A 16,690-nucleotide genomic window follows, 5' to 3' on the forward strand; every position below is an offset into this window, starting at 1 on the left:
AAAACAAACAAAAATATTAAATAAATTGAAGAAATTAGAATCGGTAATGGATTCAGACCCCAATGCATGAAACCAATGAAATATTCAGACCCCAGTAAACAACCCCGCATCCAAAATGTTGCTGTTTGTTTATTTAGTCTATTATGACAAAGCACACGAGAGTTAACCGTCTAAAGAAGAAGGTCTAAATGTCTTCAGATATTGAAATACGAGTATATTGCTGTCTGTTGTTTTAATATGTTATTTTAAGAGGTAAAGGAAGTGGGAAAAAGAAGCTATCAGATGTGAAGTATATTTTTGGAACATAAATCGTTAATAATGTCCACTATACTTCTGAGAATCACTCAGACCTACCATTGCTTTCACTTCCAATGCAGTAGCTCCCTAATGAATATCCTCAGGTCGAGGAAGCAGATCACATACATAGTTCCAATACTAGAACATATTGACAGACTCCACGTGACAGATTGCTGGAAATGCTCTGCGGTAATGTAGTTCATCAGACAACAACTTTCATTCAAGCATTCTTTCATTCAATCTTAAACAAGAGTTAAGAATCTCGCATTGTTTCAAGAATATTTCAAGTAATTTACTATTATATTTTATCTTTGGGAGGGGGATATGAATAAGAAATTCGCGATTTGAAAATTTAATTTTACAGTCTAATACAGTAAAGAAGAGTCAGTTAATAATTTTATTAATTTATCCGCTTACTTTATGTTAATAAAGCTGTAATAAATCATAAAATATTTTTATTTCTCTTCTTTCAAAAATTAATATCCGTGTTTGCTTGCAAAATCCCTACTCTTCAATAAATTTAGCAATCGATTCAAAATGAATTTCAATTTTGAAAGCTGTAGCATCTCCTTTGAAAACGTAAAGTGGAATAAATAGAAAAGTATTAAATTGTTATAATAAAGTGTTTTACCATTTTAATAGCAGTGAGCCAACAAATATAAAGTTAGAGATGCAATATCTAGATTAACACATAATTTTATTTTGGGCAAAGATTATAGTGCACAGAAGAGGGAAAATTGGAAATTTTGGAATAAATGTACATGCTTATATCTTATATATATATATAAATTTTAATTTATTATATATATAATACCGAATTTGGTAAAAATGAAAAGATAATAACACAAACATTGCAGAAACGAGTGAATAAAATAACTGTAAAAACAATCAAATAGAGTAAAATGGAAAAGAATTTACATTTCCCAGCATATACAAGATAGTTATAATCACAGTTACCGTATTTAAATCTACGTAGAGGCCATTCTGGTATACCTATTTATTTCGCTGAAAGTTGTCTATTGTATAGGAAGAATAGGAATTTGTCTATTGTATAGGAAGAATAGGAATTTGTCTATTGTATAGGAAGAATAGGAATTTGTCTATTGTATAGGAAGAATAGGAATTTGTCTATTGTATAGGAAGAATAGGAATTTGTCTATTGTATAGATAGAATCTGCGATAAAAATGAATAGTTCAAATTTCGACCGACAGGTGGTGTTTTTCCTGCAATATAGGAAGGACGTTATGCGGATTTGGGGCGTTTTGAAAAACAAAATCATTCCTCACCATGCATTTAGAGAAGAAAGATCAAGCTTTATTGATAAAAGTAGTTTTATGAGAACGGTATTTTCAATTGCACTGCGAGTATATCAACTCTTGAAAGTCGAAAGAATATCGACGATTTCTTACAAAAAGGGTCTCTGTTGAGGCATGGTTTGAAAGGAATTATTTTTTAATTTCTAGACAGTTACGTGTACTAGGAGGAACAGGACGGAAGGGATTTCAAATAGAACTGTGGAAGAAGTCGCTATTGCCGCAGTCGAAAGTGCCTCCGGTTCCAATAATCTTCAATAAGCGCTTGGTGCAGTGTCGAGTGATTTGCCTTTCCCTTAGTCGACAATACGAAATGTTCTGCGATGCATTGTACAACAGCATCCATACAAGATCGAAGTTCTGCAAGAGGTATATCCTGTAGACCCGGACAAACGCTCTGATTTTGCTAGTCTTCTTTTGGCCAGAATAGCCGTTTACAATGCATGGCTTTAGAACATTTTGTGGGAAGAATCACATTTTATCCTAGACAGATAGTTAATACTCAAAATTGTCGCATATGGGTTATTTCAAATCTTAATATTGTGCATTGCATTATTGTATGATGTGTTTTTACTGCTGATTTCATTCTTGGTGCTTTTTCTTTGAGGAAAATACTCCTCAAGACCCTCAAAGGTATTCTATCACAACTTCCTGTTACTGCAAACATCTTCAACAGCATATCATTCCAGCTTCAAAAACAGTGATTCTTAGATAGGTTTTCATACAATGTGGTGCACCACCTCACATTCCCGGAACACTGAAGGCACTGCTTCGGATGATCCGGTAATTTTGAGTACCTGGCCCCTTCATTCTCAGGACTTGGATCTCTGTGAATTCTGGTTGAGGGAATTCCTGAAAGGTCGTATCTAATGGATAAAACATATGGACTATGCCTGAATTGAAAGTCGCGCAGTATGCTGCAAAATTAATTAAATGATGATTTAATAATCTTAGTTTGATTTAATTATTAACTCTAATTTGATTTTGATTTAATTATATATATACTAGAAAACCCGTCGGTCATACAAAATGACCGCTTTTCTAGATATTACGAATTGTAATTAAAATGATTTGTGCAAAGGTGTCTGCTAATTTAAACTGTATTAATTATTGTATGTAAACCCAGGGTATGTAATTATTGTATGTAAACCCAGGGTATGTAATTATTGTATGCAAACCCAGGGTATGTAATTATTTTATGTAAACCCAGGGTAGGCGGCGAGGAAGCCCCTTTGCTTATTGCCCCACGGGGTTTCCCCCTTCTACTTGCTTAATTGTTTAAAGTAGGGTGCAATGAAGGAAACCACTGGCGGTGCATTTCTTAAGAGCTACCTGTAACTCAATAAATAAAAGTGCTTTAAATAATAAAATGTTAATTTACAGGTCAAAGATCTCTTTGTACACAACATTTCTTGTGTAGATCTTTCCATCATTTCTAAGCTCGCCTTGCAGAGGACCATAAATTATTTTTTAATTTTACGTTAGTTTACCTTTAACTTAGAGTTTTTTCAAGAACTCTTGAACAGGAACAAGTCGACCGTGTCCAAATGCAGGCTCAGGTAAAAAAATGCCAACACGCTTAAGCGTTTGACCCTAAGACTTATTGATGGTCACAGCAAACGCAAGTTTTACAGGAAATTTTCCACGTCTCTATTGAAACGGCAACAACGCGCCGTGGCAACTTCACCCCATTGGCTAGTACACTTACGCAAGCAACCAATAAACTATCGGCGACAAGCAGACGCTTAAGCCGCATGGTGTGAACTAACAACATGGGGGGAAGTGACATCATCACCTCCAAAACGGCTGGCTCCTGGGCTTAGCGAAGCACACCGTTGGATTCCGCAGGTCTGCGGCACGCCATTTTGACCATTCGCGTCTTCTCTGGACTTTAAATAGCCGAGATATTAATTAAAAAACTAATTTTTCCCTACGTTTTCCAACATTTTCCACTTTCTTTCTTGGATTTTCCCTATTAAAGGAATTTGGCTACGTGTCAAAACCTTTTTTCTCTAATATCTACGGAACGGCGCCGAGTTGAATTTCGAGACGCGTATCCTCGGATTCCAAAAAATTCTGCGAATCGATCGATACCGTTCTCACCTTTGTACTCGACTTAAATCGGCCGAGATATCAATTAAAAACTGCGGAAACGTTAATTTCTGCGCTCATTTTTCCGAGTGGCAACAATAAAGTATCGGCGCACACACTTTAGCCACTTATATATATAAAGGTATGCGTTTTATATAAGATACGGTATTAGAAGCCTATCTCATTTATTTTTTTTCTTGCATAAAACAAGAGTTGTTTCAAAAGGTTGTTAAAATTCCAGATAATTACTTTCTAATGAATGATGCAGTTCCATGTTACACTGTAGAATAAATAAAAGATTTTATGCCTTTTTTTTTTTTTTTTTTTTTTTTTTTTTTTGGTAATAATGTGCTAACCTGATTCCGATCTTTGTTTGCTAAGGTCTTTTTTTTCGCTATATGAAAAGAATAACACTTCAAGAAATTTGAAATGAATACAATATTTTCATCTAAAAAACAGTTCCTTCGTACTAACGATGTAAACAAACTATGCAAATTAGATACATTATTAAAAATCGGTTATAGTTTTAAATCACGAATAAGAATACTTCGTGCTTTCCAAGTCACTCAGTTTCCTAAATATCTGCATTTTGTATAAAATGAAAGATCCTGTATCATGACGAATAATGAAATTCTGGAAATCGGGTTTTGTTCGGCTACGAAGAAGATAAACATCTCACGTCTCTCGCACTGCCCAAATTTACTAACTTGCAAATATTATAAATTTAATGCGGTGACACATTCAAACTACGTGTAAAATAGTATTAAATTATTACGAAGTAAAATCAGAGGATTTATGGTTTTTAACTACAGCTAATCGTAAAAAGTATTCTTACGCGCACTTGATCCGAACCAATTTTCGACGAAGTTTAAATCTCAGTGATGGAAAAGCATACTTCGAAGAGAGAATTTAAAATATCCTTATCTTTCTTTTTTCTTTTCCCCCTTTCAAATTTTCAGGGACTTATTGGAACGAAAATAATATATTTTTACCATAGGAAGAGGTCAGACAATATTGAACTTATAATGATAAATATTATAAGTTATTGAATATATAATAAAAAAATTAATAAAAAAGTTTTTCTATCATACGCCGTGAACACGAATAGTAAACCATAGCATTTGACGAAAGCTCAAAGTAAAATCATTGTGTTCTTTATTCGTTGCTGTCATTGATACCATTGACTGCTGCGATTAATCGGTTTCTTTTCGCTTCTTTCAGTTTTGGCTTCAAGCTGAAAGCCTAAAATGTATAAACCAAATCATTATACGAACATTGACAAAAAAGCGAATCTTGTTATTTATCAAAGAAGTTCCACTTATGAAGCTGTACCATAGAACTAACGCTCTCTTACGGCATAAAAAATATAGAAAATTTCACCAAAAACTGGAGTAACCGAATTAAGGATTAGGATAGGGAAATTACATACCAGCAAGCACCGCTCTATCATTCTGTAGCTTGCTCGCACCATTCATCTGACACTATTAATCTGTAAATTTAAATTTGTTTCATTAAAAGGTCTTCCTCTCTTCTTTTTGATAGGTTTGGATTATTTGATTTGGCTACCTTCCTAAGGGAAGGAAAGCCTTTGTAAAGGACCTTTCTTAAGGAAACTATCATGTGCCCACTTTATGCATGGGAAAAAACAATGAAAGATAGCCCTTTTGCTTGAATTCGAACTCCGGTCAAACTACCGGTGTTCAGCGACTCTGTGTTTTTTCTTAAACATATGAATTATGTTTCTGAATTCTTAAACGAAAAGAATTTCGAATATGTAAATGTAAATAAATTAAGTCATTTTGAATTAGCGTACTTGTTTGAGATATGCCAAGCCCAAATTTTGAAGATTCTACGAGATGAATATATCGAGCAGCTAGAAATCTGAAAATATAGTAATCTAGTGTCTTAGACGTGATTTTTCTTAGAAACTGTATGCTGCTGCTAAAAAGGATAGCAGAACTACTTAGAAAAAAATTAAGACTGTAAAGAGAACAACACAAAACTATACCGAAACATTTTGATGTGGAATTTTCCTACGCATTTATCGTGTTTGAAGCCCCATTGTGCGGAGCTAATCTGTTATATCAGAAGAAAGATGCTTGATGCGAAATTCACCATATGTAGCTAAAAACTTTTCTCACTTGAAAATATGTGATATTCACACCATGTGAAAGATAAAGTGCATGTTGCGGTTGACTCACCCCATAACTCCCGGCGCAATCATCTCTGAATGAGCGGACAGGGTCTGGGCAATTACGTTCATGGAAAATGTTTCCATTCTCCCTGTCTCTCCCGCTACTGAAGCCAGTTTAGCTCTCCTGCAAGAGAAAAGACGCAAGTATGTTAAGAAATGACCAAGAAATCTAGACGTATACAGAATGTTACATATCATGGAACATTTAAAATTACAGAGGATAAAAATCTGACATGGCCAGTACATGACCTCCAGGAGAATTCCCTGTTTCAAATAGCAAGAAACTTTAAGTAAAATCTTACTTCCGGTTATAACAAAACCTAATATATTGTAATAAATAGAAAGGTTTGTTATACGAAATTCTGGTTTACATTTTATTAGGTATAATTCGTCATGTGTAAAAACTGCGTTTTCTAAATGTATACCAATATAATCAAATGCTTTCCTAATTATTTATTTTTATTGAATTGTATTTTATGGGGCATGTGAAAAACATCTAATAATTGAATTTTAATTAAACAAAAGTAGTTCTCAATAATATCAGTAAAACAAATATTTTGAAACGAATACCATAATTTATTTTCATCTATGTTACTTCTGTAGTATCAATAAATCTAAATTTATTTTGATGTGCCCATATATATCTGTGATATTTCGGTATCAGTAAACAGTACTGTTAATTTTTTGGATTTACAGCTTAATACTGCGTTCCGGGATCAGTAAGAAGCAAAGCAATTGGTGTTTGACAATGTGCAATTTGTTCTTGTGCCTCGTCGTCATCATCAATATAAGAGAAAAACAAGTGTTTTAAAGTTACAATTGCTTTAAAGTTCTGAAATAAAGCGTTATTATAAAATCTTGCTCTTCGCTCTTCTGTGACTTGATATAAATAAATATCGTGTGTGGATATAATAGAAATATCCTTTATATGTGACTATAGTGGTTCTATATTTTTCCACAAAATTCTTTTAATCATTCCATGTAAAATATCACGTCCGCTTTATCATATGCAGTCAGAATCTAATATGTTGTTCTCCATCATGATTGTATATGCAAATACGAGTTTTCAGTGCAAAATTTAAATAATTTTAATAAATAGTATTGGATTTTATCATAACTTCAATATATCATTATCGTATATTGGATTATAACATTCCCCCCCCCCACGAAAATCTATTAAGAGTTTCAAGTAAACTATCACTTCCGGTTTACCAATTTTAGCCCAAATCTAGTATGTTATTCTTGTTAATATAAAATAACTTTAAGGTAACAATTGATAAGTCATTTTTTATATTTTAATGTAGGTTTTCTTTAAAAACTGTTATGGGGCTGAAGTAAAGTACCACTTCAAATTGCTCAGCTTCACTCAAAATCTAATAAACTTTTTATATGAATTCAGAAAATTCAAATACGGAAAACAGAAATTTTTGAATGTTTGATATAAGACTTATAAGGTATTTATCCCTGCCTTCTTAGCATGCTTTCATGGTGTAATGATGAGCGCACTCGGCGCGTATTCGAGAGGTCCCAGGTTCGAGTTCCGGCGAGGACATTGCTCATTTTTCACTTCTGCAGCTTCAAAAAATAGCCTAATGTCTCTACAGCGGTGCCCGAACTTAAAACCGTGGTGGATCATGACTCTCCACCACCAGGATTTGGCGATTGCGTCTTCTAATCCCCAATCGCCCTATAAAAGGAGGAGTATGTAAGGTTTTTCTCCCACCTTCTTAGCATGGTTTCGTGGTGTAATGGTCAGCCCACTCTGCGCGTATTCTAGAGGTCTCAGGTTCGACTCCTGGCGAGGGCAGTGATCATTTTTACCTTCTCCAGTTTCAAAAAATAACCTAATGTCTTTACAGAGTCACTGTGGACGAATTATAAAACTTGTAAAAACGTGTTGTGGGGATTCTGCAATAAACCGTGCTTGTTGAGTGACTATAAGTAAGAAATATTTGGACCGGAAATTTATCTTCCTTAGCTATGCGTGTAAGGCTTGCGGAAGATAAAGATGCAAGCGCATGAATAAAAATAACCTTTAAAAGCAAGTGCAGATGAACTATAAAGTGAATCGGAAGTCTTGGAGGTGGAAATAAGCATCAAAATTTAAATCACTCATTTCGAAATGAGCGCAAGTCTAAAATAATTATTTGAGAAAATAATAATCAAGCAAGTAAAATAGTTTTCTTCTCTGATATTTGGCGAATTATGTAAAACTGAAACCAGGACTATTATGTTCTTAACTACTCACCTTATTCTACGATACATTTTATTCTACTACAATGAGCGAAAACTAACTGTAGTACTTTCTAGTGGGCAAGCTGAGAGTTTTAGTATATTGCATCATTCTTATGTCAAGCATTAATCGAATATGATAATACTTCTTAAACAGTAGACTTAGAATCAGATAATATAATAGCCCTTTCGATAGGGTTTCTTCTCAGAAAACGTTAAGGCCATATAAATTGCCTCAACTAGGGCATCAAAATGAAGAGTATATCTGCCAATAGTTTTATAAAAAGGAAAAAGGTTGCAGTGAACATTAGAACCAGCCCAGTATGATCTATCAAAAGGGAACCATCAGTATAAATATGAAGCCACTTACCAGTTACCCATATTCAGACATTTCGAATGTCAGAATTTGAAGCTCGTGATTATCCATTATACTCTTAAACATAATACTGCACAGATCAAGATGTGTCTTAATATCTGAAAAGTTAAAAGATTAGGTAATATTTCAAATCTGATAGGTAAATTCAATTCTTTGGAAAAAGAAAACCCTGTTGGGCAAAACCTTTTTGACTGTTTTAACTTATGCGTTCCGATACATCATAATAATCCCTCCAAAAGTTGTATGCGGGGCCTTAAAGAGTCTTCATAAAAATATAATAACACTTTCATAAATCTCATTCTTCATTGGTAGAATATTTATGCGTAGCACATACAGGCATTTTTTACAGCTCTGTTTATTAAAAGGAGATCCTAATTCTGAGTAATATTATATTTAAGTGCTTCATATTGCTCTCTTTAGCTGAAACAAGAATTCCAGTACATACGCGAAAATTCGCTTAGTATACAGTACGTGACAACACTGCCGCAGCCACCCTACAGCCCCGACCTGGCTCCAAGTGACTTTTTCCTCTTTCCCCGAACCAAGACAGGCCTAAAAGGGAAGCGATTCGACTCCATCGACGCCATCCAGCAGGCTTCGACGAGAGCCCTTGACAGCATGACGCCCGAGGCCTTCCAGAAGGGCTACGAACAGTGGAAGACGCGCTGGCAGCGCTGTGTTGATGCTGAAGGATCATATTTTGAAGAATTTTAGTCCGCTTTACTTAAATGTTCAATAAATTTCTAGTTCTGAGGTAAGTCTTGAAACTTTTGAATCACACCCTGTACATCTGATAAGTTGTTTCAAGAGTTCTGCTATTGCAGCACCATTTCTTTATAGTTAATTGTTTCAAAACAGAAACTCTCTCAAACTTAGCTCGAAATTTTTCTGCTTGGTATTTCTGTGTTACTGTATTAGTTAGTGTTTCTGTGTTAGTATATCGTATTCTGTATTTTGTGGTTTGATATTTCTATGTTTTATCAACATGGTCCTGAATGAACGCATGCAGTCTCTTCTGAGAGGGCAATATGGTCTTCTGAGAAGAGACTTTAAAGCTGCTGTTCAAGCAGTATTATCATATTCGGTTAATGGAGTGATGCAATGTGCTTAAATTTTCAACTTGTAGAAGAATTTAGGATTAAAATTACATCTGATATGCAGCACATTACTACCACTGTATTCCGCATTTCCTTAAAAGGCATTAGCTTCAAGACTTACTCACTTAAAGGCAAAAGGCTGATTTATAGTTTTATTTTTCTCATATGACTGATTCAAATAATACTTAGTTTATACTGAGACATTTTTAGGCATTTACCTATTGTCATATCATTCACAAATAAAGCCACTATGATTCCGCTTTCATTCTAAATAACAGTTTGAAGGTCACTGACATAAAAGTAAAATAGTAGAGGACTAAACACAGTTCCTTAAGGCAGGACAATATTTGTCTGTCTAAATTGGATCCTTTATTTAACGGAGGTTTAGCTTTGGTAGAAAAAGTCTTCATCTGTTTAGGGTGCCAGGTCATGGATCTTCTCATGTTGTATTCTGGGCGAGGCTGAATTTAGTGCAATTTCTGCTGCTCCTTGTATTTATTTATCATTAAGGCCATTGGGTATTACAGTCTATAATCGTATTTCTGAAGTTTCTAAAAATTCTCAAAGTCATAAGACGAATAAAAGTCACAATGTGGTGTTTCCGAAATGACTACTAGAAGTATCACGCGTGCCTTAAAGGCTTTCATTTATCTGCTTTAAAAATGCTTTTAATTAGCTGTTATGATATTCTTACCCGCATGCGATTAAAATGAGCGTAAAGCCGTTATAAAATACTATTTTAATTCAAAACTGCCAAACAAAATTGAAGTTAATAGAATGTGATCATTTTTATGTTATTTCTATGCTATCGCATAAGTTGCTTATCAAAGTTGATGTCGCTGTACAACTCTTGTATCGCGCACTCGATTTTAAGTTTAGATATGTACGACCAAAACTTTTGTCACATCTGGAAAAAAAAAAAAAAAAAAAAAACTTTCCCACTTTTCTAACACCGTGTATCTCAACAAGTTTCTTTTAAAAAAATTTTGTTTTATGTATTTTAATCCATTGAAAGGGTAAGAAAATCGCTGCCTCTGAACCCTGAAAAATAACAAAAAAGTTATTCCTTCTAAACAGTATAGCAAGGAAATAGTTGACCGTTATTTCAAGGTTTTCGGATATATCAGACGGTGTAAGATTATAATTTAATTCATTAAACACCTCCAAGGTAACAACTGCTGAGAACATTACTGTTTTGAATAAGAAATTCGGTGTCCAGGAAAATTATTGGTGGCTTTATTGGCGATGTGAAATATTCATTTCAAGTCTTGTGCGTTCGTTTCGAGTTTCACTGAGAGCGCTTACTATTGTATATTATTATTCCAGTTACGCGTTATTCTGCACTGGCACATCATGATATGCAAGAATATGTAACGAAAATCCCTAAACCCTCTCTTCAATATTAAATAAACTATTTGCTAATTTTTTTAAAAAATTACTTGAAATATAGCAGCAATCAGAAAGATTTATCTTTATAAAACTTCAATAATTTTGGCAGAGTAAAAGAGAGTCAAAAGTTAATTTCAATATTTAATCCAGCAAAAGAATAAACCAGCCCAAATAAAATCATGTAAATACGATATAATGACAGAACTCTGTTACCAAAAGCTTCATTCAAGCCTTTTAACTGGAACAGTTTTGTGTTTCAGCTGGTTAAGGCTCAGAGATGTTGAGGAAGTTGTTTGCAAAAGATGCCTTTCTTTTCTTAGAATGCAATGCGCCAAGAAGTTCAGCAGGCATTGTTCTTGGATTGTAGACATAGAGGAGATGGGACCTTGGATTCTTTTCACTGACGAGTCTGTTTATAGACTCACTTCCTCTCTGAGCAAGTTCACTTTTTCGAGATGAATCCTATCCTACATGGGGTGAACCCAAAGCACATTTTTGTATTTCAGGGTTCATTAAGCATATTTTAGAGAATTGCATAATAAAGTTCTGCATTTCTTTAACGTATTTTGAATTGTATAATTATATAATTATAACATCTTATATTTTATGTTCCATATGTAATTTACATTAATTTAATATTTTTCATTTAAATTATGTAGCAATTAAAATGCATTTCAAATTTTTAGATTTTTAAACTATTTGCTAAGTTCATGAAAATTTGTTTAAAATATGCACAGTTTTATGTTTATTTTATTCTCTCACATATTATAAATTTCGAAATTCTAAAAAAATAATGCGCTTCTATTAAATTCCCTCTAAAAATCAAATTTCTCATGGAAGCTTAACAGAATAAAATTAAAGAAATTGTTATGATTTTACACTTTGGATTCTATTGCAATAAAAAATATAAAATTTGGAAATATACTAGATCAAAATCTAATATCTAAAATTTATCATTAATAAATCATAAATATTCTTAGATAAAAAGTTTTTAATAAATTATTAAATCATTTCGAAATATTGTACAAAAATTTATATCGGTGCGAAAAGTAAATGACTATTTAAAAACTCAAATTTAATTGGAGTTCATTACTTTGTTTTTGAAAAATGTTTAATTACAAACGCAGCTTATAAAGAACCTTTAAAACTTTTGCTCAACAGAACCTTCTTTTTTCGGCATAACGAAACAAAAAGATTCTGATATAACTTACACTGAAGGCATGGATAACTTTTTGCCCCATCCAGCAAAACGATGTTTTTCTGCACAAACAAAAGATACTGAAACATTCTTAGAAGAAAATATGGCTAAGTAATATCTGCTGTAACCAACTAAAAACCTAAATTCTGCTTGTAGAGTAGAACTACTATTAGTTTACAAATGGGGAAAACCACGAAATCGCCCATGCAGTAAGCCCGTTCAGCGGGAGTTGAATCCCGGACCGAACTACCAGTGTTCAGCTCGGCCACTTATGAACAGGATCTCGAAAAAGACATCATTCTCTAAGCACATTCTTTTAAATGTTAATTTTAATTTAGAACCTACAATCCTCTTTATTCTTATTTGCTCATTATACATAAACAGCTTGGCTTAATTTAGATTTTTATATTAGTGTTTTAATCTAGGTTTAAAAATTAATTTTTAAAAATTATTATTTTTTGCCTTTCTGTTATTTCTTACAGTATTTCGTTTTCAAATATCACAGCAGCCCTCTTAGCCGTCAATTCTACAATAGTTAGAATTTTTATGGCTTTTATTTTGTTTAAGTTTTATGTTTTATATATATGTATACACACATCCAACATTACATTAATGCAGTTTTCTTATTTCTATGTAATACTTTACGTAATTAATAATTGCAATACTCTGTAACACTATATCAAACTTAAGTGTATTTAATTTACAAAATTACAATTGGTAAATTTTATGGATATTTGCAACATTATTTTAGTTAAAAAGAAATGATCCTAATGCAAATATCACATACATGGTACAGAATCCTTTCGTTTTGATATTTCTTCTTTTCACCCAGAAATTAAGTTACTTTGCAGAAGAATTCTTATTAAACAAAACATTTGGCATAATATAGGTAACTGGTCTTTCTCGGGAGATGTAATTGATAAAAAATACCAGTATTTTAAATAAAATAATATTATAGATGCATTGCTATAAGAACAGATGAGCGTTAGAAAGTGTTAAAAGAAGATTGGCAAATATAAGGCAGAACTGAAATCTTCGATATAAATTTTTCGAACTTGATTAGAATTCACATATCATCGTGACAAACATTTTCATTAAAATTATATCTTTGTTTATGTTCTTTATCATATTTCATATTTTAAGGCGTCCATCACTTTGAAAGAAATATATGAAATAGTTTCTTATATTTTATATTATTTATATTATTTTACCTCCTGTTATTTTAGCAGTCTGATACAAAATGGGTCACAGAATCCTGAGCTCTATTTTTGGAATTAGAAGCCCAAAACAGATTTAATAAATGTAAAATATTTTTATCATCAACGCTACTGTTCTTTAAGAAGAAAGCTTTTTCGTTGTTGTTGCCATGTGCGGTAGCTTAATACAAAAATTCATCTGCTTTAAATTCTTTAAGAAAAAAGCTTTTTTTTGTTGTTGTTGCCATCTGCAGTAGCTGAATACAAAAATTCATCTGCTTTAAATTTTGATTAATTCAGTTTAAGTTTATTGGTTGAGAGTGGGATGCTTCAAGGAGACTTTCTTAAAAGAAACAGGTTCTTATTCTTCTTATTCAAGCGTAAGGAATGAGCCTTTTACTAAATGTAACTTGCGGTAAAACCTCAGTAAGACTGCAAGCAACTTATCGCTATGTCTCCAGAAATACTACAGAGATTTGAGAAGGGTATAAAAGATCCTTTATTTTAAAGTTTTAAAAAACTAAGTAAGATGCAGTTTTCTTTGTTTTTGAATAAGGCACAACTGGTGCTTACAAATCAGCCAACATTTATGGCCAGAACTCAAAATAGGAATTCAATGTAAAAGTATGGAAATCTAAATAGATAACAGTCGAAAGCTACGCAGAGTAATTTAAACGCAAAGTTGGCTGTTGCTTCACCAGCGTGCAAAACTGTCGGGAATTATAATACACTGTCGAAGGCAGGAACTGTTACCTTAGTATAGTACACACTTTTTGCAGCGTGGTTTTCACTAGGGAAAACACACTTTGTCTAAACCATCTCAAACTCTCACTTAAATACACGTCAGCTTATATGTATTCTGGTGAGAAAACGGAAACAGAGAAGTGAAAGTAAAGATTCTTAACATAAAAACATCTAGTTAAAGAAATTAAATATCTCTACACATGTTTCAAAGCTACGAAATTGTCCGCACAGCCAGTCTTTTCACTAGGATTTCAATCCGGATCGAACTGCCAATGTTTAATGATCTTATCTATTTGGCAACTGTTTGACTGTTTTCTTTTCTTAAAGCATAATTTAAACCTTTACTACTAATTGCGTTGAATTCGGTAACGAATTAATTTTATTGCTTACATTCAATCATAAGTTTTTTTCATTTATAATATGATGGAATGCATTTCGAAATAGTGAGATTCAGCCTAAGTATGAAGTTTTACCTCTTGATCACAAGTGCCAAATCGAACCAGTCGCTGCTCGGATTATGTAGTGCGTTATTTGCTAGAACTTCTTGTTGCTGTTTCAAATGACCGGACATCTGAAACTTAATACATTCGCTGCTTTCAGTGTTCGCTGGACATTTAGCCGTCTCATCACTGAGAACTTTGCCTAGAATTCACCACTGGATGTGACAGAATTACACTTTTGAGGAAAAAGAAGCTTCATTTCAATTTTAATTTAGAGTGTGCGAAGGACGGATTACCCAGACCTCTTCGCCTACGACCAAACGTTGCGGAAGGAGTTTTGGCTCTCCAGCATTTTAAATACCACCAAGCTGCACAGAAACTAGATATTTACAAACATCTAAGGCTTCTTCGGGATTCAAAACTGGCCCAACATATGCCAGCCAGCATCGCTAATCACTCTACTGATCATGGCGACATTTGCTAGAACATAGTATTCCAAATTGTCTGAAGTAGGAGAATCTTGGTGATCATTTTTTTCTTATATCAGAAATGCTAGTTTTACTCCATCCTCTTTTTGGAATAATTTTGAAAACTCGAAAATGCTAAGTATTCAGCACATTCGCTGTTAACTAAAATGGGCTTTTCACCCTCTTTTAGAATTTGTAGCCATTTTACATAGCTTGGAGAGGGGTGCTAGTGCCCAATCTAGCTGTGCTAATATTTCTGATGTGTTGACTCGAATCAGTTCGGGAATGGCATGATTTCAACTCTGAATCGTACATGAAATCCTACCTCTAGGAATAAAAGAAAACCGCGAACCGCTGTGCATTGGTGTTCATTGCCTACATCAATGCAATTGCCGACAAGGTGGTGCCCACAATGCGGTGGTGTTGTATGTTGTTCATTGTCTACAGAATATTTACAAAAGTTCATGAAGATTATAATCCCGTTATATTTCTGAAGATACTGAAGATTTCTTGATAATGTTTCTACAGTTGAAGTGTATGTTAAATTTTTTCCATATTTGCCCACACTTCTGTCTCTACTAGGAAACTGGTAGGAAACTCTCTTTTTTGTTCTCAAGAGTCCATGACTCACCTGATTTCGTTGCCAACGTCTTGTTACCATCAGCGCTTTTCTTTTGATTCAGTTTGAGAAAGTGATTCATCATTTGCTTGACTAACTCATCTTTTGGCACTATTCATGGGTTTCGACATTTTCTGTTATCAATTTCATTTGATTGTTGATTTCTTTGCTGATTTCCTTCAATTTGCTGGGAAGATTCAAAATATTGTTGTCAGTTCTCAAGTTAACATACACGCTAAGAAGTATCCAAAACCTCATTGAAATAACTTTTAGAATCTCCAGTCGACTAAGTAACTAGACAGCATACTGCCGTAGTTAAGGTCAATAAACAGAAATGCCATAAACTTGATAAACGCATAACATTCAAATTGTTTTCAAGATAATTGTATATCAGCACATTAGATGTCTTTTCAAGTACTGTTTGAATTTCTATCTCTAATGTAAATTTTGCATAACAGGATTAATATATGTACAACAGATTTGTAAAGTGCAATAGCACTGGAATATAATAGTCTATCATAATATCTTACTAATATTAAAATTGTATTATACCGCTACATGTATGTACTTGTACTGATGCACTAGTATTTCGGTATTGCGCAATATTTTTAAATGCTTAGGTTATATATTGTAAAATATTATTTTTTTTTTTTTTTTGCATATGCCAAAGAATTTTTATTGCCATGCACATCTATTTTCAAATAATTGCAGGAGTATATTTGCAACAGTGTAGTATTTGGAAAACCCACAAAATGGCAGTTTTTTTTTAAACCAAAATAAAAGAACAGCACATGTACTTTCCCCCTTTAGCTTAATCAAAACAGATTGCATTAGCCACACGGCTGACTGTAATCCTTACACTGTAATTTCGTTGCTCTTTGTTATAAAGACAGTTCCCTGTATCCGGACTATGCCTTCGTGGAGGACTTTCGCCTGGGATCTAGCCCAGGCCGAAACGACATGTACTTACTGATTTTACCGCCCAGCCGGTAGTGGGTAGCTTCGAATGGATATAAATTAAAATAAAATTTGTGGT

The 16,690-nt window shown here is 33.4% G+C and overlaps 1 protein-coding gene across 3 annotated transcripts in view; it reads right to left on the reverse strand.

The window, feature by feature from the left end:
• The window catches only part of LOC118201726 (uncharacterized), a 149,885-nt gene that overhangs the window by 107,860 nt on the left and 25,335 nt on the right, over positions 1–16,690 (reverse strand). The window contains exons 2-3 of one of the 3 annotated variants that reach the window (XM_085824801.1): positions 11,204–11,457; positions 5,904–6,020 (exon numbers count right to left, since the gene is read on the reverse strand). The exons of 1 other annotated variant lie outside the window; for it this stretch is intronic. In XM_085824801.1, the coding sequence (XP_085680927.1) occupies positions 5,904–5,980 (77 nt within the window). In that variant the 5' untranslated portion in view covers positions 5,981–6,020; positions 11,204–11,457. The remainder of the gene's footprint in view (positions 1–5,903; positions 6,021–11,203; positions 11,458–16,690) is intronic. One more of the 3 variants, XM_085824797.1, reaches the window with a different exon arrangement.

Source organism: Stegodyphus dumicola, chromosome 1 (assembly GCF_044657685.1).
Source record: "Stegodyphus dumicola isolate Sdum_Otavi_A_Nest chromosome 1, ASM4465768v1".
NCBI lineage: Eukaryota > Metazoa > Arthropoda > Arachnida > Araneae > Eresidae > Stegodyphus > Stegodyphus dumicola.